We start from the raw sequence: 24,476 nt of genomic DNA on the forward strand, positions 1-24,476 counted from the left end.
ACCTTCCATATCTTTCTCTGATGCCAAAAATGAGACACAGTTTTCATTTAAGTTGATGTAAAGGCCAGAGGGAGGTCAAGAGAAACTTTTGTCATAGAGTTCTTCTGTCAAACCCCAAAGAGCTAAATGCCATTCAGATGATTTATAGGATTAGCATTATGAAGAGTGAAAATTAGGATTTCTTCACCTGCCCCACTCTTTTTTTCCACTCTAATTCCTTGTGATTAACATTCTTTTAATGAGGTCAAAGAGCCCCACTGCATAGAAATAAAAGACTTATATGCACACACCTGGTATGTATAACAAAATGTCTGAAATCCATTCACACTAAGAGAATAATCAGATGACTTATAAAATGCTTCTCTGTTTTCTAATAGAGTGAAGGATCATAACCTGAGAATGGGACAGATTCCTTCTTAGGGAGCAATATTGAAGAGAAAGAGAAGTCTAAGGAGTCTGACTACAATGAAATTCTCAGTTATTGAGATGCTATATTGCCCAATTAATTATACATAAAACATAGCTACTAGGTGACTAGACAGAAGAGAAAGAGCTGACTGAAATAAAAGCTAAGGGTCTATATGGTTGAAAGGAAAATTGAGAAATAAGACAGAAGCATTGCATTATTCAAAGTTTTTTTAAAAAAATATCTGTCCCTATTCACATTGAACAGAAACTGAACTGCCCAGAATTCTGATACCTCACCCTCAAGCAGTATTATACTATGCAGTGGAATAAGAACATTGTCATTCAAAATTTATTAAAGTGTTTTCTGAACACTTTCTACATCTATCTTATAAAAACTGTCCTGTTGCCAGTCTTGTTCTACATAATTAATGATTCTATTTTGTAATTGGTCAGTTTTCTTTCTATAAAATTCAAGTGCCATAATATCCGTTCATCAAAACTGCACCTTAGGTGACTCACAATAGTACATTTTCCAGAGTAGATTACTGGTGTATGGTGGGTGTTTTCCTGTTTTGTGTTTTAAATGTGTATTCTAGAACAGCTTTCTTGTTCCTGAGTCTTTCTACTTCTATATGTGGTTTATCTTTTTGGCACCTTTGTAGTTATAGAAAACTGAGCCCTTAAAATGGGCTCACTGAGTGGAAGTCCAAGAAATCTCTCAGGAAACAGGCCCCTCCAGTGAATCTTATCATCTATGTCTTGCTCCTTTCTAGTCTGTTTTCCATTCTCCTTCTAGTTTGGCTTCAACTGTGTACCATGTAATACTTTTCAGCTTCAGATCTGTCACAGCTCATAAGCTCTTAGTTATCCAAGCACACATATTTGAGAGAATCTAGCTCATCCTTTTAAAGCATTCACATTACTTATCAGTATGGTGAGGTAGTAGAGGATTGATTGGACAAGTTTTATGATAACAAATATGAGTAGCACCACTCAGCAAGGATTTCACTGGGGAAGAGGGATCTTACTCAACTATAAATATCTCTAATACGAGACATATTTATATTAGCAATTGTGTGATATAGTTACATTAGTCTCCCTTGCCCCTGCCATTTTAATTTAAATTTAAATGACTTCAGTAGTCTCTTACTTATTTTTGAGGAACTTTTTCTTGCAAATCAAAATAACTCAGTATTAGATAAATGGGAAAGATGTCTTAAATATTTTTTACCATTTTGCTTAGAGTATTTTGTTGTGCTAAATTTTTTTTGAATTTTTCTAATCAGATAAAAGGATAAGGGACACACTAAATAACATCATCGTGTAGTAAACATTTGCTAAAGATGTTTTTATCTTCTGTTTCTATGGAGTTAAGTACAGTGCCTGATACACAGCAGGCCTTTGTTTGTTTATTACAAAAATCTTCTTGAGTGCTTACTAAACACCAAGTTCTACAAGAGATAATAGATCCCCAATAAAGAACAGAGAAAACCAAGCCTTCACAGAGGAGACAGCAGTGAAACAGATAATTTCTATACATGATGTAAATGATACAATAAAAATAGAATAGTTTCTGTATTTTTGTGTTTTAATTCAGGCTGATACAACAACAACAACAACAAAACTGGGTGTCTTAAACAACAAACATTTATTTCTCACAGTTCAGGAAGTTGGAAGTCCAAGATCAAGGTACTGGTTCATGGTGAAGTCCCTGTTTCTAGTTCACAGATGGCCACTCTCTCTCATTATATTCTAACATGACAGGAAGAAGAGAGGAAGCAATCTCTCTAGTATGCATTTGTAAGGGAACTAATTCTATTCATGAGGACTGTACCCTCATGACCTACTCACCTTCCAAAGGCTCCACCTCCTAACACCATCATGGTGGGGTTTAGAATTTCAACATATGAAATTTGAGGGAACATATACATTCAGCCCATAGTAACTTACTATGTGACAGACTCTGTAATGAGTGCTTTGTATATATTGATTCATTTGTATTTTCATTATAATTCTACTAGTCAGAGTCTGTTATTATAATACTCTTATTAGAGATGAGGAATTGATATCACAGAGAGATGGCATAACTTGTCCAATTCACTTCTGTAAGTGATGAGAATTGCTGTTCTAAATCTGATGTTGAATATTCATGGTGAGTAGGTGTGTTACATGAACATAAGAGGCATTTCATAGACAATTTTAATACAAGTAAATCAGGAATTACACACACACACACACACACACACACACACACACACGTAAATAATTCATCTGCCAAAAATGTATTCCTGCATTTCCATTGTTTCCATGATGATTTCTTAATTTGTAATATAAGTACAAGGATTAGCCCCTGGTTAAAAGCTCTGTGGAGTCGTCCTTACAGGTTTTCGTGTGTGTGTGTGTGTGTGTGTGTGTGTGTGTGTGTGTGTGTAATTGACTGACAGACCCAAGGTTTTCCTGAACTCTGCATATTGGAACATTGAACTACACACTCTTTCACATAACCTCCTGCCATTTGTGAATTTAGCTCATTAAATATTTATTAATAGGTTAAAAAGTCTGATATTGGCCCCCAAAACTTCACATTCAAAAGGCCTAAGAAAAAAGAAGCTAACTGGGGTCCAGTTTAAATTCTGAAAAATCATTCTCCAGTTGCATATGGAATTTTATCCCCCACAGTTTGTATTTGATTATTTATAGTGAATTCCTTCTCATTCATATAATTTTCTCATTATGGCATAAAACCTAGAAAAAGTGTCCATGAGATATGTATACTGTTAGTATGACCTCAGATTTAGCTCTTCAAAAATGTTTCTCAAAACTATGTTCACACAAATTTCTTTTATAGATTTTTTGTCATCTTATTTTCCTTAGTAAATCTAATAATATGATTAGAATTGCTCAGATAATCTTCCATGTCAAGGTTTTATTCATTTCTGATTCATTGTGTCTATTATTAAACCCAGCTGTTGATGTTTTTGAACAAACTGATTTCTGAATTAACTCTACATTGTGTTCTATAATAACCCCACTTCAGTATTATCATGGGTTGCTCCCAATTTACTTTTAGATAATTAAAGCCTCTCTTTATTTCTATACAAGTTGCCTGTTTTATTTCCCAGAACACAAGGATGTGATTTCATTCATGTTGCTCTAGGGGTCTAAAGTTGATAATCATTTTTCTACATCTGCCCTCATCAGTGTCTGCTTGCAATATACGTTGCTATATCCCCACCCCTTGGCTTCCTCTCATTAGCATTCACATTCCTACTGATATATTATGTTTTTCTGCCACAAGCCATTCCTTGTCATTTTCCTATAAAGTCAGTACCTTTGCATCAGAATTGTCCTAATTTCCCTAGCATATTAGATATTTTCCTATATTGACTTGTTTATGATGATTATTTATATGTGAATGCATCTGCCTCAGAACTGATGACATCTATAACTGAAATATAAAAAAATATATACATTTCTCAATATTTGAATATGCAATTTGCAAGTTAGTTTAGGGAATAAAGGAAATCTAGGTCATCACACAAAAAAAGCCTTGCTTATTTCTCTTTTTTCATGAGGAAAACTTGAAACCCATTAAAATTAATACATTACTTGCTAAATCAGAACAAAGAAAAAGTGGTTTATATAATTGTCATATTCAATATATTCTGGCAGAAATTTATTTTTAGAATACTATACCTATAATTATGCATATATATCTGAATGTATCCATATCAAGTAGGTATACTTAAAAATTCTACATTCTTTATAGGTTTACTTTATACTCTGTAAACTTTGTATTAATATTTCTATGGTATCTTATCAAATAACTACTCCTAAAATGACAAAATCAAATAATATATATTTTTAATTATTTATAGAATTGCTACTTCTCTGTAGCTGGACTTTAGAACTGATGTGCCTAGTATGAGTTCCTTAGATTTTATAAATTTCTTTCTCTATATGGACTACCATTATTTTCTAGGATTGCCAAAGTGTAAATTTCCTAGGAAGACTATATCATTATATAGTTTATTGTCAAATAGGCATTGGGAAATATAGTTGATGTAGGTAGAAAATTTCCATAAAGGTAAAACTCACTATTCCTGTTGTATGTCTGTATTACTTTATTATTTAATAACATTCTTACTTAATTGTTTTTTCTTAACTAGAAGAGTTACATCTTCACTGAAAAATCTATATTTCCAGAAAACAGGAAGGCACATTTTAAGATTGTACGGATGAATTTAATGCTATGTAGTGATATAAAAACACTTCAACTTTATGGTTGAAGACACCCAAATCTCTATATTTTCCCACAATTTTTATCAAGCAAAAATATATCTTCCCTTAGTTTAGCATCTTAAAAAATATCAATCAGTATGATTTACCTGCTTAAGAATAGGATTTCCTTCATTCTTATTTTAATCTTTCTAGCAGCATTTACTTGAAAAGAATTAGATTTACAATAACAGATTTTCCAATATCCAGATTTTCTTCTTACTTGCCAGTACTTCCCACCATGTAAAATATGTCATAAGAATCTCCATTACCACTTGTAAAGGGGTTTTTTTGAAATATTTTCTATTTTACAAAAAGAAGAGTTAGGAAAATAATTTCTTAAAACTTTAGTGTTCCTATCACTTGCTAGTAAATGGATAAGACAATTATAACAATTTTTCTGCCTTTAGAATTTCAGACACTTGATTTTAAGCCTATGAACAGAATGTTGGTGCAGATATCTGATGTCTAGAGATTTTTCTGTACAGTAACTGAGATGTCATGTAATTTTATACTGTAAGCATCTCAAATCTTTTTAGTACGTAGGAAGAATGTAGATACAAAAATAAATAGAGTTACCTTTGGCAGCCATCACGAAGACATTTCATTGTGAAAGTACAAGCTCATAACATTTTTCTTAATGTTATTGAGGACACAGGAGTGTGTGACAATGAACTTGGTGTTTGTAGGGGAAGACAAAATAGACATGCTTGAAATATACACAAAGGTTGCATGTAGGGAAATGTAAAAAAAAAAATAAGGTTGTATCTGCAGTGCACTTCAGATTATAGGGATTTTATGTTTTGCTTTTTTGTTTGTTATGTTCTTATTTTACTATAGTCCTCTCAATCCTTTGGATTCTAATGTTTTGCCAAATGAAATTATCAACTTTCAAAACAAAGGTCCCTCAATATGTATAACTCAAGGCTATTTTCTTTTAGTCAATAAGAACTAGAAAATTAGCCATAAAATCTGTTTGTAATTTTGGTAAAAATTTAAGACCCCAAATCAGTGAGATCTCTAAAAATGCATTATAACCTTTCCAAACATTTAATAATTTTCAACTCAATTTTGGCTTTTAGGTTTATAATGTCACAAATATGCTAGTTCTCACTATCTAAAACCAATGATTAAGTTGATGAGTTAGATCAATGTATTCACCTATTCTTTTTTTTATAATTTTTATTTCAAAATATTGAGGGTACAAGTGTTCTAGTTGCATGGATGAATTGTACAATGGTGAAGTTAAGGTGTTTAGTGTGCCCATCAACAGAATAGTGTACATTGTACCCAATAGGTAAGTTTTTGTCCCTTGCTTCCTCCCACTCTCTCCTATTCTTGGTTTCCCATGTCTTTTATATCACTTTATGACTATGTCTACCCATTGTTTTGCTCCTACTTATTATTAGTGAGAACATGTGGTGTTTGTTTTCTCTATACTGTTTTCCATAGCGGTTGTGCTAATTTACAGGGCCAACAATGTGTACACGTTCCTTTTTCTCTGCATCCACACTGACATCTATAGTTTTGTGATTTTTTATTTTTTAAATAATGGCCATTTTGACAGGGATAAAATTATATCTCATTGTGGAATTAATTTACATTTTCCTAATGATTAGTGATGTAAAGCAGTTTTTAATATATGTATTTGTAATTTGTATATGTTCTTTTTGGAAAAACTGTTCATGTCTTTTGCCTACTGTTTAAGGGAGTTATTCGTTTTTTTCTTGCTGATTTGTTTGAGTTCTTATAGATTCTGGATATTAGCCCTTTATCAAATATATATTTTGCAAATATTTCCTCCATTCTGTAGGTTGTCTACTTACTCTGTTGATTTCTCCTTTCTGTAAGCATTTAAGGCTATGTTATGAATTTTTTCCTTAGCACTGCCTTTGCACTTTCCCACAGATTTTGGAAGCTTGTTTTGTCTTCATCATTCAATTAAAACAATTTTTTTTATTTCTGTCTTGATTTTTTCAGCAATCCAAGGATCATTTAGCAGCAAGTTGTGTAATTTCCATGTATTTGTGTAGTTCTGAGAATTCCTCTTGGAATTTTATTCTAGTTCTTTTCCACTGTGGTCTGAAAAGATACATGGTATGATTTCAATTTTCTTTAATTTGCTGAGACTCTTTTTGTGGCCTAACATATAATCTATCTTGGAAAATATATCATGTGCTGATAAGAAAAATGCATATTCTGCAGTTTTGGGGTAGAATGTTGTGCAAATGTCCATTAGGTCCATTTGTTCTAGAGTCTCATTTAAGTCCAGCGTTTCTTTGTTGATCTTCTGCCTTGATAATCTGTCCATTTCTGTCAGTGGAGTGTTGAAATCCCTAACTTTTATGATGTTACTGTGTATTTCTTCCTTAGATCCAGTAGCATTTGCTTTACTAATCTAATAGCTCTTGTGTTAGGTGCATATATATTAAGGATTGTTATATGTTCTTGTTGAATTGATCTCTTTATCATTATATAATTACCATTTTTGTGTGTGTGTCTTTTTTTTTTTTACCATTGTTGATTTAAAGTCTGTTTTATCTGCCGTGAGAATAGCTTGTCCTGCTCACTTTTAATTTCCATTTGCATGGAGTATTTTTTTCCATCCTTTTACCAAGCATCTGTAAGAATCTTAGCCAGTTAAATGAGAGAGCATATACTTGGGTTATGTTCTTTAATCCATTCAGACAATTTACATCTTTTAAAAGGGGCACTAAGACTATTCACATTCAATGTTAGTATTGATATGTAGATAATGTTCTAGTCATCATTTTGACTATTACCTAGTTGCTTTGTTCTCTCCCTTGTGTTACTGTTTTATAAGAGCTATGAATTTTAACTCAGGTGGGAGGTGTTTACACTGGTGAGTATTGATTACTCTATTCTATGTAAATAATACTTTTAAGCATTTCTTGAAGAGCAGGTCTAGTGGGAACAAATACCTTTCATGTTTGCTTGTCTGGGAAAGACTTTATTTCTCCTTCATTTATGAATCTTAGTTTCATAAATGGAGGACACAAAATGCTTGGCTAATACTTACTCAGTTATTCAGTTTCATAGGTTTTCTAGGCCTTTTGCTTTTTCTTCTTTTCCCTCGGGAATGCCTATTTATGAATTCTTATATTTGGCTAGTTAACATAATCTCATATTCCTTGTAGACTTTGTTCCTCTTGATTCTTTGTTCTTTATTTTTAACTAACTGAGTTAATTCAAGAGAGTTGTCTTCAAGGTTGGAAATTCTTTCTTCTGCTTGAAAGCTTTAAGTCTATTCTTAAAGCTTTCCATTTTGCTTTGTACTTCCTTAAATGAATACTTCATTTCCAAAAGTTCAATGTTTTTAAATATATCTATCTGTTTAGTAAAATTTTCATTCATCCCCTGAATTATTTTTCTGACTTCTTTGAGTTAGTTTTCCATTTTCTCTTGGATCTCCTTGAGCTTCCTTACAATCCATAATTGAAATTCTTTAGCTGTCATTTCAGTATTTTCATTTTGGTTGGGATCCATTCCTAGAGAGTTTGTGTGCTTATTTGGGAGGGATCCTTTCCATCTGATTTTCCATACTTTCAGAATTCTTATGCTGATTCCTATTCATCTGAGGAAGCTCTTGCTTCTTGTTTTGGGATTGTAAGTTGTTTAGATGAGGCATTCTTCCCCCTGCCCCACCACACACACACTGTTAAGGATCTGCCTGTAGCATATGTTGGGTAAGGACCTTTGGCTTTGTTTATGGGTACTTTGTTGGGGTCCTCAGTTCTACCTTGGTCATAGATATCCTCAGTGTGGTAGTTTTCTCAATTGCTAGTTATTTTTAGGTTGTAGTGGTGGTGTACTATCTGTATAGGCAGATTCCCTGTCTCTTGTTGACAAGGAGAGATGGAGGTCTTTGAAATCTTCTCTTTCCCCAGCCCTATGGTCTTCTTAACAGTATGAATTATGCTGGGATGTACAGTTTAATCTTTAAGTCAGTAGGTGGTGCTGGTGTGTAAGAGTCAGCCACACCCTATGTGATTGAATCAGCAAATGCTGTAATGGGCTATACAAGTTGTCCTTCCTGCCAGTAGGAGATGCTTGCCAGACAGGGCCAGCTACAGCGTTAATTTTTGTGACCTGTATCCTGTTCTACTCCATTAGAAGAAGCACATGGATGCCCCAGGTGGTAGGTGTCCCAGACTGTGAACTTCCCTGTTCAGGATCCCATCCCAGACTGAAAATGCAGCTTTTCTGTGCCAGGAGGAGGTGCTCTGCAAGTGAGATGCAGCTCAGACCTGTCCCACACTCTCCTTTAATTCCTTAAGTAGGCTTAATGTCCCTTTACTTTGGGGTATGCTCTACTCTGTTGGAGCAGCCATGTAAGCAACACCAGTGGGCAGGGTGTTCACAATCTGAGCACCCCTTGGTCTGCTACAAGCCTTTAAGATGAAAGGCATGAGCTCCAGTCTCTGAGGAAGCCTGCATGTGGTGGGGCACTAACAGAGCAAAAGCAGCCACTTCTGAGAGCGCAGGTTCTTGAGGTACCCATGCCACTTAGCAGCAGTGTGTGGCTGAGGATAGGGGAGAAACAGTGTCTAAATGGAGGAGAGCTTGCAATCTGGTCCCTTTTGTCCTTCTCCCTGCAATATGACCTGCCCTGAATGTCCAAGTTCTGGGATCACATTGTTCCCTTGGGACCCACCAGCTTCCTGTAGCCACAAGAGTTTGGGCAGTTGCTGGGGAATGTTTGTGTGGGTACCAGTGACAAGAAAACTGAAGAGCTGAAGCTCCCTGGGGAGGACAAAGGCACACAGTGAGTGGACAAGTAGCATAGCATTCGCCACCTCAGCTTGGGTCTGTGGTGAGGGGAGCAACCCTGAAGGGGCTGATAGGCTAGTGCTGTGTTCTCAAGAAGCTTCTATATCCTGGATGGAAGCAGCTTTTGAGTTCATGAGGATAGAAAAGCTCTCCAATGGTTCAGGAACCTGCAGTCTGCCAGAGGTGTGAGGGGAGGAAAAACAAACACTCCTACCTGCCCTTTCCACAGGGCTTCAAATTTCTAGGGGGTTGATCTCAGCTAAAATCTTGCTCCTTCTTGTTTTACTCTACAACTTCTTCCTGTGGAATCTCTGGTAGATTCTGGCACTTTTTCCTTAGAAACACACCTGGGCTAAGTTTCTTTCATCTTTTCCTTCTTTCTGAGACAATCTGGCTACCAAAGTCTCTAGTCAGTCATCTTGCCTCCCCTCCTTCACTTATTCTTAAACATGGTTTTTAGTTTAACTTTTAAACAAAAAAGTTATTTTTGACAATTTCTCTTGGCATTCAAGCAGGCCAAAATGTTATCTTCCCTCTTCTGTAAATGTCAATGAAAAATGTCAACTTTGAACCAGTGACACTACATTACACCTTTGTTTGTGTGTTTTGTTGCTTTACATACAAGGTTTTTCTTATAGTTTATTTCTCCCTAAGAGGAGGCAGTTTGTTAATATGGCTGTGTACAATTTTCTGACAAGTGCTGAACCTACGCTAACAAAAAATGGTTCTTATTTATGATGTGTCAAATTACTGTTCTGAGAGTAGACCTTTTAGGTTGCATTCAGCCTTTAATTTGACTGAATTTAAATGGCATAAAATGCCTTTTAGTTGGGCCATGGCTGGCATATTATATATCTCATTTCAATGAAAAACATTCACATGCAAATATGGTTTGTTTGGAGTGAGGACAAATGCGGCTATCATGACTGATGAAGGCTTTTGATCACAGTTCTACAAACTGAAACCTTGAAAAAGAAGAGGCTATTTGGACTGGCATCTGCAATCCCATGAATTATTTAGTTCACATTATTCATAAATCTCTTTGAAGAGGAGGTTTTAGGAGGTTTTAAGGAGGAGTAGTCATAGTTATATTGCCAGCTTCAATGTATGCCTTAAGTGCCTGCCTGCACATGAACACTTTCTTTAAATGTTAAGTATTCTATAGACTGGAAAGTGTGTTACCTGAGTACTCTAGCAAGTTAATCTCATAGTTCTTAAGAAATGGAATCAGAAGCCCATCCCTTTTTTTATTCTATCCACCACTGGATTTATTTGAGGGAAATGTGGAATGAGCATAATGTGGCGCATTTCACATAGTGTATGCATAGAAATAGGTGCAACACAACTACAGAATATAATTTTCTATTTCAGCTCCACAGCATATCAAGCTAAAAGACCCCCTTTCTCCCAATACTATGATTCTTTTCTTCTCTGTACCTTAGCACCTACTGCTGCCTGGAAAGACTTGTCTTGCTCCAGATTTCCAACCAGCTTTGCTTAGCTAAAAAACTGATTTTTCTAAAACTTAATCCAATTGCTAGTGACACAGTTCTAGTTTTGCACTTCTGTTCTATCCAAATTACTTGTTTACATATTTGTTTACCTTCCTAGATGATAAAATTCCTGAGAATAGAGACTTGTATTAAGTATACTATTTGTTTAGAACATCCTCATACCTATAATTTATAGTGCATGTTCAGCAAATGGCTGTAGATTATCTTGATTTGAATTACCCTCAAATTATGCCTCCTTATAGAACAATGGATATATTTTATATTGTTTCCAGTTTATAGAAAGAATTATAAGTGCAAACATCTCCACATTTGAAACATTGGAAAAGTTTAATATTGGATTGCGCTTTGAACTGTGGGCTTCCTATTTAGGGGTCTCCTACTGGTTTTCAGCTGACATAGGCATGTGACTCATGTTCAGACCTAGTTTTCAGAGAATGAGTCAGAATGCTCAATTATGATTTTGCTCATTTGAATTTTTAAGTAATGACTCCAGGTTTTAAAATTAATAAACACTTGCAGTTTATGCTGCAGAATAACTGTCTCTGCCCTTCTATTTAGAGTGCATGGTATTTGATAATCAATGCTGGAAAGGAGGTCAGATGAGATAACCTTTAATGGTACCTTCTAACGCTGAGATTCTCTGATTCTCTGAAATCATCCCAGGTGAGATTTTAGGCTTAACATAGATTCAAATGCAAACAACCTATATAAATTTAGTTACAATTTGACTATTTAAAAATCCTGAGAACGAATTATATTTTCCTTTCTCTCTAAAATATATTTTACTGTAAACTGTTGGGACTTCTCAACATGTTTATTATTATGTACATATAAAATAGCTTGTAAAATTATGAAAAATAGCATCATGACACAAACATTTTCTTTTTGAGTTGGATATATTAGTGTTCCATAGATAAGATGAACCACTATGTGGGTACTGAAACTCAAGAGGTATGATGTGAGGGAAAAATCCCTATGCTGGGACTTGGACTATTAAGACCTTCTTGATCACTCTCCTGAGTAGCCTCAATTTACACTTACACAATTTGAAATTAATAATGTCTGACCTCAGACTTCCTTTGTGAATCCTTGTAGAATCATGGATATGAAAACTTTTCAACAGCACAAATTTGCTTTTTTCACTGTGAAATTTACTAATACTGGCCTTACAAAATCTAGGGTTGAACTCTGTCTATAAGGGAAATTTTCTTTTTTTTAAGAATTAATTTTCAATTTGACTTTGTGACATTATTGTTTGTTGGAGGTTTATGATCTTTTCAAATTTACATTCTAGATTATGTTGGTATGTTTGAATATATATTTCCTTCAAGGTGATCACATAAAAAGGTAGAGCTAAAATTTTTTATTATTTTTCATTGTGAATGTGGCTATTACAGATATTCAACCTCATAGTAGAATGTACCAGCTTAAAAAAACAGAAATAATAACTATCTTTTTAAACATTAGATATTTATTAAAATATGAACTCTTGCATATAATTATGATTACCTTTTAATAATATATAAAACCTTCTAATTATATGCATTATCTGATGCATAAAATGAACATAATGGTTACTAGTTAAGCATTACAACATATTTCTGTATCACTTACTTGACGTTCAAAAAGTATTTTATCCCTCCCTTCAGTCACAAAGCTCATTCAAAGTGGCAATCTTTTGATTATACGTACAAATAATGTTATTGATTTTCTTGAGTGGATTATACAATCTAATTTGTTGCTTTGTATTCATAATTGTTTTCATTAAGCCTTTCTCCTAAAATATTTGCACTATTCTAGAGATGAGAGACAGTTTAGACATTCTAAGATATTTGTAACCTAATTTGCTTCCACATATGAAATACAAAGTGGCTTGTTTAGTACATTGTAATTAAGTAAGAGTTTTCATCTTTCTCTGCAGCCCCCTCTTTGATTTGTCATCATATTTTAATAATGGATACTATTAAGATAACTTTTTCTCCAATGCTCTTTGGAGCAGTGTTAGTAGTGATAAACTTCCAAAAAATTTTCTGCAAAGCTGTTGTGCAGTAGATGCTGCAAGTACCTACACCAAATAGATTTTCTGAAACTGAACTCATGAGACCATTTTCCATTTTATTTCCATGTGACCTCATTACTGTTACCTATTGGCATTTTACCAACAGGGCAGGCTATGTTTGGAAGCTCCTTCCCTTCAAATATTGAAATAATGATGTTACTAATACTCTATTCAGTGACTACTTGACTCACATGAAAAATATATATAGTGTATATCATGTTAGAGGTTTTCTCCAATTACTGTTTATGCTTATTAACACTATAGTTAGCATAGAAATCTAGATCATGTTTGATTTTTTATTCCTTTATATATAACTTTTAACATAGTTTATATAATACTTCTTTAAAAATATCTTATGTCCCTGAAATGGGTCAGACTATGATAAATTTAATCTACATTTTTTTGTATGTTTTGAAATGGAGTTGTGAAACCCTCATCTTATCTCTGAGAAATTTCTCATATATTACATTTGCTTTTCATGGATTTCAAATTGTGATGTAGTCATAGGGGATTCTCAATTGCCCAACATTTGTTATTGTGTCTTAAATAAAGTGCTAATTATATCACTTGAATCATAATATATGCCCTGGAATTCGTGTCATGATTAGTATTACCATATCAATCAAGGTAGAATAATTCCTACTGACCCAAAGAGCTACCTACATAGTGACTAACAAATAATAAAATATGCAAAAACATTGACTTTATTGATAATAAATTAAATGTTAAATAGAAGGCAGAAGAACATAGGAAAAAAGATGCCACTGAAGTTACCATGAGATAATTACCCACTAGAACCCAAATAGCCATAGCTCAGTACTACCTACCTATTTACAATTGAATTAGTAATGTGATTTCTTCTCCATTCACTTATTGACGTTAAGTAATGTAGCATCTATGTGTCAGAAAGCCTTATTTATATTATAATAAAATCTATTGAACATCAGTAGTTTTCAAATCTAAAGAACTTGAAAATGATGTTTCTAAATGATAACATTTCCTTCATTTGATTTATGAAATGAGGGACTATAAATAGGCATTTAAGTCCTCCTAAAACAGAATTATGTTAAGTGTGTATATTTTGGTCCTGAGTCCTTTTAGTGTGGGTAACTTAGTTTTAGGGAATCTTAATTTGACATGAAATATAAGTCAGGATGAGATTAGAGATGTGGGAGTCGAGAGAATTTGATATAGTGGCTGATACACAATATTTTGGAGGTAACTTTTCACCTTACTCTAGCTGCTCACTGGGGAGATTGACTACAGGGCAAAGCCAAACAGTTCTTGATTATATGTTTGTACATGGAGAAGTGGGATCTTGCCAACTGCACTAAAATCATTACCTTTGGATATCTTGGGAATTGGACAGGCTATCTGAAGCCACACCATAGAAGACTGGACTCCCTTCAGTTATTTCTAATCACATTCTCCATATGCACAGCTTTTCCAGAATTAATCCAATATCTAGTAATTAAGAGGAAACACTTGGCTGGGCACAGTGGTTCACGCCTGTAATCCTAGCACTCTGGAAGGCCGAGGAGGGAGGATCACTTGAGATCAGGAGTTAGAGACCAGCCTGAGCAAGAGCGAGACCTCATCTATACTAAAAATAGAAAGAAATTAGCTGAACAACTAATAATATATAGAAGAAATTATCCAGGCATGATGGTGCATGCCTGTAGTCCCAGATATTCGGGAGACTGAGGCAAAGGTTCGCTAGAACCCAGGAGTTTGAGGTTGCTATGAGCTAGGCTGATGCTATGGCACTCTAGCCCAGGCAACAGAGTGAGATTCTGTCTCAAAAAAAAACAAAAACAAAAACAAACAAACAAACAAAAACACTGACTTTATGTTTTTTCCATGACTATTTGCTTGAATACAATAGGCCAAATTAGCTCATGGTTCTCAGTTTCTCTCTATATAGTTACATCATCTCAAAAACTAAGTACTTGTCATATGAAAACATTTTGTTATTTCTATCAAATATTTTTGTGTTTATCTATTTTTATTTGACCCTATTTTTGCTCCTTGTTCCACCTCCTGTCACTATCCTACTTAAGCTGGTGCTGTCACCCCCTGGGCTTGTGTAATTCTCAGGTGATATTGTCTTCCTTTATAGCAATGAATCCCAATTGCCCATTATAGTGATTGGGAAGCTGTTATTAGTCAATAAATGTGTTTACTAGGTGATACTTTGATTTTCTAGTTGAAAGCTATTCTCACTACTAATACAGAATCCAACAATTATTCGTCCTAGAAAAAAATAAAAATTAATAAGTTATCAATGGTATAATATAAACTTGAGAAAACTGTTATTATTAATATATATGTAATTATGCCAAATGGTATTCCATACATACACACAGAGAGAAAAAATTTATGTCCTATTCATAAATGCCATCCCACAGTTGGTTCTACTTGGCAATCTGAGACCTTTGGTGGCTCAAAAAGTATTCAAACAAGCATTATAGTTGTTTTAATATTTTACCAATATTAATTATGGACATAAAGTTATCATTTCCTTTGTGTATATTTAAATGAGTAAAATAGAATATTTTAAATTAAATTAGTGACTAAAAAGTTTAAATCAGAATAGTAATTCAGTAGAAAAACTGAAATCACTAACATCTTGAACATAAAAGAAAATGTGACAAATCTCACTGATTGGGGAAGTTAATTTTCTAAGGCTCCGTTTGTAAACATTTCTTGTAGTTAATAGTGTTCGTGTAATTGGCAATACATTCTAAAGTATGTATATTAAATATATCCATCAAAATTGGCCACTGAGGATCTGGGAATGACATGAAATGAGACAAATTTTAAACATTGTTTTGTTCCAGTTATAGAGTTAGTATATTTCCGACAATAGCTTTTTGGTTTAGTAATGTAGACATAAAATGTAATTTCAAAGTTTGCCCATGTATTTTATTTATTGAGAGCCTTTTATTCCCGTATTTCCTTAAGGTTTCATAATAATATATGTCTAAGAAATGTAAGGGTTTGCATTTATCTTATAATTTCCTCTAAAAGCATGAGTTTGAGTCCTATTTTTGACTTGAAAACTTCTCTCCTCTGCTTATTGGTGCAAAAGCCATAAGCCTGCAGGAAAGTATGAAATACAGCGTAAGAAACAGAGATTTAAAAACTGGTAGTGACTCAAAGTTTAAAGAGGTTCTTAAGAGTAAAAGGAATAAGTACAGAATAAGATACTGTAAATATTTTATGTGTCAACTATCAATAGTAGGAACATGAAAATGGTAGAGAGAAAAAAAATTAATATAAAATAAGTTATGTTTATGCATACAATTAATTCAGGAAAATGGAAAATAGATAACTATAGAGATTACTTAAACCTCACAGTGAACATGAATAAAGTAGTTCAAAGCTTACAGTAAAATTCTGTTTCACCTTTATGAAAATATAATGGTCATATTATAGTGGAAAGTACTAATATCCTGTTTTTTCAAGACAGAATTTCATAAACCTGAATTATTTCCATTGTGCCTGTTTGCCTTGCACATGCCATAAACAATTTATTCATATGATAAGTTAACCTTATTTTATATATATATATATATCAATAGGTAATCAACACTCTGCCATGTTATATACATTATCACATTAAATCATATTATAGGAAAAGTATTAAGAAATAGTAACATAGTTGACCCTTGAAGAACATGGGTCAGGGGTGCTGATCCCTAGTGCAGTCCAAAACCTGAGTATAACTTTTGACTCCTCCCAAACTTAACTAATAGTACTCTACTGCTGAATGGAAGCCTTTTTGATAAATTAAATTGTCAATTAAAACATATTTTGCATGCTATCTATATTATGTACTTTTTCTTACAATAATGTAAACTAGAGAAAAGAAAACGTTATTAAGAGAATCAAAACGAAGATAAAATATATTTACTATTCATTAAGTGGAAGTGGGGCAGCATAAAGAGCTTCATGTTCATTGCCTTCACGTTGAGTGGTCTGAAGAAGAGGAGGAAGAGGAGAAAGAGAAGTGGTTGCTGTCTCAGGGTAGCAAATGCAAAAGAAAACCTAAATGTAAGTGGACTCACACAGTTCAAACTTGTGTTGTTCAAGGGTTAACTGTACATAAAACAGAAATACACCTGGATTTTTATTTGAATCTTTGAAACATTTTGACAGTTTTTTATTATCAGAAATTTCAAATGTACAATAAAAAGGGAAGAAAAATATAATAAACAAATAAACATCACACATCCCAAGATTATTATGAAATATTTTGTCAGCATTTAATTTTGTAAAAAGATAATGACTTGAAAAATATAGTTGCAATTCTATATGCCATCTAAATATTAATAATAATTCCCTAACATCATGAAATATCCCACACTCACCCCAGCATCCAAAATAGTCTACACATGGCAATTGTTTGATGTGTCTTTCAGGTTCCTCCTCCAACTGGTATTTTTTTCCCTGAAATATATTTACTAAGGGAACCAAATGCCAAAATTTTGTATGGTTTCCCACATTCAAGATTTGAATCTGGTCCGGTTGCGGTGACTTGTACCTGTAATCCTAGCACTCTGGGAGGTTGAGGCGGGAGAATTGCCTGAGCTCAGGAGTTTGAGACCAGCCTGAGCAATAGTGAGACCCGTCTCTACTGAAAATAGAAAAAATTAGCTGGGCATAGTGGTATATGCCTGTAGTTTCAGCTACTCAGGAGGCTGAGGCAGGAGGATTGCTTGAGCCCAGGAGTTGGAGATTGCTGTGAGCTAAGCTGGTGCCACAGCACTCTAGCCCTGGCAACAGAGCAAGACTGTCTCAAAAAAAACGATTTGACTAATTGCATCAATTTGACATATTTGTTTCTCCCTTAAATATGTTGGACTTTGGAAGGTCAAGATACAGGCTTGGCCCTATCAAGTTTTGATTATTTTTACAAAAATTCTTCTGGCTTTTCATGAGGGGACATATAATGATGTTAGTAGGAATCGTAATCATTGCCTAAATATAAGAAATTGGAGACTGCAGAATAGTGATTTTCTATTATTTCCACATTATTTATTAGCTGAAATATTTCTATTAAGAATAATTTCCATTCATCAAACATGTGTTTACTCTGGGGCATACCTCCTCCAGCAAACGTTTCCTTCTAAAGCATTTTAAATATCTTTTTTTTACTTTTTTTTCTAGTATGAAATATATGTGCTTAAGAAAGAAAATCTAGCAAAACTAGTGAAAGAAATTAAAGTCACATTTTTTAAGTCTCTGAATTCTAATAAGCATTAGAAGAAAATTCTACTGTTTAGATGATGTTAATTGTTAGAGAATGAAATTATTTTAAATGTCTTAAAATGTTAAAGATGATTAGTGAAAAAATGTGTTTAATTCCATGTTGCATGCTTGGAGAGAAAAACAAAAAGGGTCTCCTTTTTGTTTTTGTTTTTGTTTTGGTTTGTTTTGTAGGTGGTTATCTAGTCCTGTAAAGCAGTTATTTTAATTTCCATGTCTTGAAAGACTGTACTAGTGCGTTATCTAATAAATTAGATGTAGTAGTATCTCCCCTTTTCAAATCAGTGTGATTTCCCTTTTTATAAAAAGGAATCAAAATCACCTGGTATTGATTAGCATTACCATGTTATATGATATCTAATGATATAACTTAGAGGGTTTGACTTAGAGGGTTTTAAAATATGTATGTTGGCAGTGTGGTGTTTGGGTTGCATATTTACTACCAAAGAACTCTGTGGTCATTTATCCTCTCTGAAGCACAGTTTTGTAGTATGTTGGATCTCATAATTTTCATTGTACAGTATTTCTTTTGGGAAGTGGTGGCAATGCCATTCTTTCATTTTTATAATTTATACTGTGTACAATGATGGCAACTTTTTATATATATAAAAACTTTATGTTGGACAGTTTCTGTCAATGGCAAAATTTTGTTTTGTTTTTTTTTCATTGTAGATACGTTTGGGACAAGGGAAAATCTTTATATATTTATACCTGAATTTATACCTATATTTATACCTGAATATAAAGTCATAGATAGATGCCAGGAACTTCTGTCTCCTTAAAAAGTTGAAGCTCTAAGTTTATTGCTTCTCTTTTAAGAAACAATTGTCCCTTATCTATAAATTTTTGGATAGAAGAATCAAAGACACAAGGGTAAAATATCAAACTATTTCTATAAAATTCTGCATAATCTTAAAAATATACATTTAGCAGTCTTTGAATAAATACTAGTAAAGATTTTGCTGGCTATATACTAAATGTTTTGTTGATAAATAACTTATCAGGAGATACTTCTAAAGATACCAATAAATCCTGCATTATCCATATATTTCATATACTGGTAAATATATACGACCATTTTGTCATGACAGTTAATGTTAAAATAAAAAGCAAGAATTAAAAGAATAGCAAAAATGTGGCTAGGTCATATCAGTTTTGAGGTAGGTGAAATTTATCTAATCTCCCCTGAGAATGCCCTCCCGCCCTATTTATAGTCCTTGTACTTCATTTTGAGAAATGCTATTTCAGATTCTTCAATTCTTTGAAAAATTATTTGATAGTGCTACCTATCTCTTCCCAATAGCCAGACATGTGCCTAATTTAATGAAACTAATTAAGCAAATGGGTAACATAATTAATTAATTGTATTTTTAGTTTTTGATTGTTTGTATTGGAGTTTTTAGAGATAAACCTAATTAATATAACATCTAGTATTCACTAACTATTCAGCTTTCCTAAGTAAATAGCTATGGTAATTCTATTGTTGTTAACATTCACATGATTTTTTCTTCAAAAATTATATGTATAGATTTTCATATAATTAATAGTATAATTATTACCATTAACAAATCTAACATTAATAATCTCTGAAAAAATAGTGTGAACAACTGTAATGTTATAGTTATAATTTGCTGCCTTTATTATAATGGTAAAGAAAGGTTGATAACATATCTAAAACTTTTCGCTGGTCAAAGTACCTTTAATTCTTTTCTTTTCATTTTAACTATAAACAGTTAAAATTACATTTTTAAGATAATTTTCAGTCACTTTTGGGTGGTGTGCAATGTGCACTTTACAATTGACTTATAATTGGACTGTGCTGACAATGGAAAATCTTACAAGTATTGAACATGACATTTATGACAGTATTGCTGTCATCTTGGCTTCTTTTATTGAATATGCAGAGAATTATAATTGGGCTAACAAGCCTGGTAGCCTGGCCTCTTTCCAATTATATTAACCAGCCTAGTCTAGCAATAGCTGCCCGAATGCACACAGAAACATACATAGAGCTTTTGTTTTCCTTTCTGTTTTATTTTGGTACCTACCCAATAACCTAAGAATAAAATCCTCGGCCTTCTTATGTTTGAGAACTGTCAATAATTTATCTCGATTCTACTGACACATATAAAGATATATTTTCTCCATCTTTATTTCACAAATTTTTAATAAAAAACAAATTTTATAAAGGATTGGTTGTGTTTGTTACATATTAGAAGCTAATTAATTATAATTGTCCCCCAAATTTATAAAGGTTTTTGGCAATTGTTCTTTAAATTCATGCTAAAATTTTTTAAATGATGAATTTTAGTTTGAAGTGAATGTTTCTTCTCATGAACAAGTCAATGTATTTATGTATTATAATCCTTTCTTTGAAATTGAGGCAAATAATCTTTCAGCATAATCTAAAAAATTATTCAGCTTTGTACAGTCTTAAAATACAAAAAACCCCATAAATACATGAAAATAATTCCTCAGAAATCTATTGAAATTTTACCAGAATATCAACAACTGAATTTTTAATTGAAAATGAATAGTAAGAAAAGCTAAATAAAACAGTCCATAGTTTAAAAGATTTAAGGAGTATTCAGTGTATCAGTTATTTGGAACATTAGATTCTGTACTTTTCATTCTCTCTCCTTTTTCTCTCTTTTTCTGGTTATCTCTTGCTTTAAAACATTGAATGTACTTGCACATTTTCTTTCCAAATATTTTCATCCCTTTAATCTGTGATATTTAAGGTTTTCATCTTCATCAGTGGTTTTTTGGGTAGAAATATTAAACAACCTGGAAATCTATGCTGTGGAAATAAAATACCATTACAGTGCTTAAAGGATATGGCATAAAGATGTGTGTTGCAAAATTATCATTATTAGTAGAAGAAAAAGAAATATTATAAACAACCTGACAATAGGAAATCATCCCATATTTTATATAAACTATAGAAAAATTATGCAATTACTAAAATAAGTGAGTTAGCACTCAGTGTATTAACCTGAAAGATGTGGGGAAAACACATTGCAAAGTAATGAGTATAGTATGATCTTGTTTTTGGAAACAAAATATGCAAAACCTTTTTTATTTTTATAAGAACTGCACATTTTATTATTTTAACATTAGCAAACTGTTAACACTGATTATCTCAGAAGCTGACATTGGAGAGGGAGTGGGGACATTGTTTAGTTTTCTAGTTCACTTCTAATTTTTTGATACATATCAATTCTGTATTTAGGAACAAACTATAAATCAGAGTAGTACATTCATTGAAAGGATGTAGATTTCCTGGTTAAAAAAAAAAACTGTTAAAGATTTAATACTAAATATTTTAGTGACTCTAATTGGGCTCTAAATTTTATGAATTATTGCATCATAACTGGTAAATATATCACAAAGCAGCTAGTAGTTAAATTTTAGATCTTTGATTTCTAAGTTAGTTTTATTGTTTTAATCTTAACAACTATATTATTCACATTCTCCCTCTCCAATCATCTATACCCATTTTAAAGCTGTGGGATAAACAGAGTTTGAATATGTTTAAGATGAGGACTTAACCCAGATTTCCTTAAATAATTTTTCTTTTACTTAAAATATTTGCCTGAAAATATATTTATTATTTTAAAAATATAATGTTCATTTTTAAAATGAACTGACAGAAGACATATGCAAATCATAAAATAGTGTTTGTGACTGTGAATGAAAAATGAAATTCTCTGTAAATAGCCTGGCATGCATGTAGACTTTCTAGAAAATTTTCTTTAGCTCTAAATAATGTGAAAGAATGAAGTATAAATTAAAATTTTCCATATGTAGCTTGTAAGTACTAAATTTTAATTTAGATCTAAAATCTAAATTAAATTTCACTAAAGGTTTGCCAAACTAGAGACTGCATTTTTCCCAATTAGAGGATGGACTACTTCATCTTTAAAAACATTTAGAAAGTGAAAAAGAACTTCCTTTGTCAAATTCTATTTTTAAACAGTATATAAATCAAAGTAGAATATATCACTTCAAAAGTGTTTAGAGGTATTTAATTATGCTTTTTGACTAGACTTCTCCTTTTGAGTGAGGGATTGTCCTATAGGAATGTTCTAATTTCCTCATTAAATTTACTTTTGCCTCAAGTTCTGCCACTAAATATGCTTAAACTTTGACTTCTTAATGGGAATAATGTCATTTAAAATAATGGAGTTTTCTAGTTTCATAGCTATGTGGCTAACCAAGTACCAACTTATCTGCAGTTTAATATATTGTATGATTTTGCTTTTGCTTTGTAGAACTGATGCTTGTAATTTAGGTGGTGAATTACTTTCTTAAGTCCCAACAGTATAAAATTGTATCTTAAGAGCTGAGGTCCCCACCTACCTCTACCGACCCCTGCTACCGCTCTCACCCCCACCATGGAAATGCTGTCTTCCATGAAACCAGTCCCTGGTGCCAGAAAGGTTGGGGACCACTGTCTTAGAACACAAATTTTGGAATCAGATATACCTAAGATCAAATCCCAAATTTGCTTCTTTCCAATTGTGTCATATAGAGCAAGTATTTTTACTTTTCTAAGTTTTAGTTTCCTTATCTATGAGGAAAGAACAACAAAACTTACTCTACGAGCTTTTCATTATTTGGTGGAAGATGTGTGGAAAGTGCTCAAAATCAGTCTCCAGCATTTAGTAAGTGCTCAAAAAATGAAAGTGACTTGCCCTTGTGATTTATTAAAACTTCATGGGCAATATACGTAACCTTAACATTTGTACCCCCATAATATGCTGAAATTAAAAAAAAAATTAGAAAGATAAAAAACTTCATGGAGTTACCTTTTAATTGTTGAATAGTATTAAATATATTTGAACTATATATAAGTATTTCTTTAATTGGTTTTAATTAAAATTAAATTTAGCATTAATTAAATTTAGTGCTAATTAAAATTTAGCATTAAGAGAAACAAAGATATGCATTTTTTTAAAAGCAACTTGGTGTCTTGTGGTGTAGGAATTTGTACCGTATACTTCCTATCTATCTTTTTTTATGCAAAGGATTTAATCATACACTAGCAAAATATAACAATTGTCATTTTCTTTGTTATAGGTCTGATTCATCTAACGTGTGTTGAACATGTAATCATAAATGTACTCTTATTAGACTTTAATACTATTAACATCTCTGTTTTCTTACTTGTTAGGGACTCTGTCTAATATCTAATGTTTGTTTTCTTCTTGTGCAACCTTTCCTTGGTATCAGCGGCTGCTTCAAAGAATAAAGTCAAAGGTGAGCTCCTGTTCATTCTGCATGACTCATCATGATTCATTTTTCTGCTCAGTCTCTTAAGTTCTCTCAAATGATGGAGTCAATTCTATTGGGAATAATACTATTTCAGGATATATATATATATATTCAAAAATTCCTACAAATACAAGTTATTTCAATTATGCAGTTTCTGATATATATCTGTGTTTGCACGGTTGTTTGCATGGTTGTTTGCATGGCTATTCCAAAGCGGAATAAAGTGCTTTTGTGCATTAACATTTTGCCTATTGACCTTAATTTCCTTGATAAAATTGAGTATTGGAAAAAATACAGCATAAAATAAACCTGATGGAAAGTTTGAAAATTAAGCATGCCTTCACAGAATTATGTGGAAAAAAATTAATCCTCTAAAAAATTAAATATTATATACTGTAGGTTTCTATTTATAACTTTTCTTCTATATTTTAGTTGCATTAAGTTTATATTTGCTAGAAACCTGAAAATATATTTTCATGATAAAGGATGTGCATGTCCAATGTTCAAAATATCTCTCTGAAAAAAAATTTTTGTCTTGATGTGTCCAAATTTTTATAGGTTTGAAAAAATTTATATCTATGTATGATATTGTGTCATAGATTTATCATTTATGTATTTCAATTTCATATTCTCTAGAGCCATACATTTACTTTTTTAAAACAAATATTTTCTGCTTCTGCTTCTTAAATAGCAAAAAATTTTTTTCTTCTTTCCAGTCCATATTCTAGTTTTATAGCTTGTTTTCTAGTTTTAACACTATGACAGAGTCCCATCTTGAAGTGTTAACTGCTCCCTAGTTATAAGACATTTATTGTATAATATTTTCCTAACAATGTATTTGTTTATAAAATACTAAAGATGTAAATGATAAGATGGCA

General features: G+C 32.5%; 1 protein-coding gene across 4 annotated transcripts in view; it reads left to right on the forward strand.

Moving 5' to 3' along the window:
- Positions 1 to 24,476, forward strand: part of CADM2 (cell adhesion molecule 2) — a 1,045,662-nt gene that overhangs the window by 726,042 nt on the left and 295,144 nt on the right. For 2 of the 4 annotated variants that reach the window (XM_076000911.1, XM_012740910.2), the window contains exon 2: positions 23,557 to 23,583. The exons of 1 other annotated variant lie outside the window; for it this stretch is intronic. In XM_076000911.1, coding sequence (XP_075857026.1) covers positions 23,557 to 23,583 — 27 coding nt within the window. Of the gene's footprint in view, positions 1 to 23,243; positions 23,584 to 24,476 lie in introns of those variants that run through there. One more of the 4 variants, XM_076000913.1, reaches the window with a different exon arrangement.

This window comes from Microcebus murinus, chromosome 1, assembly GCF_040939455.1.
Source record: "Microcebus murinus isolate Inina chromosome 1, M.murinus_Inina_mat1.0, whole genome shotgun sequence".
Classification (NCBI taxonomy): Eukaryota; Metazoa; Chordata; class Mammalia; order Primates; family Cheirogaleidae; genus Microcebus; species Microcebus murinus.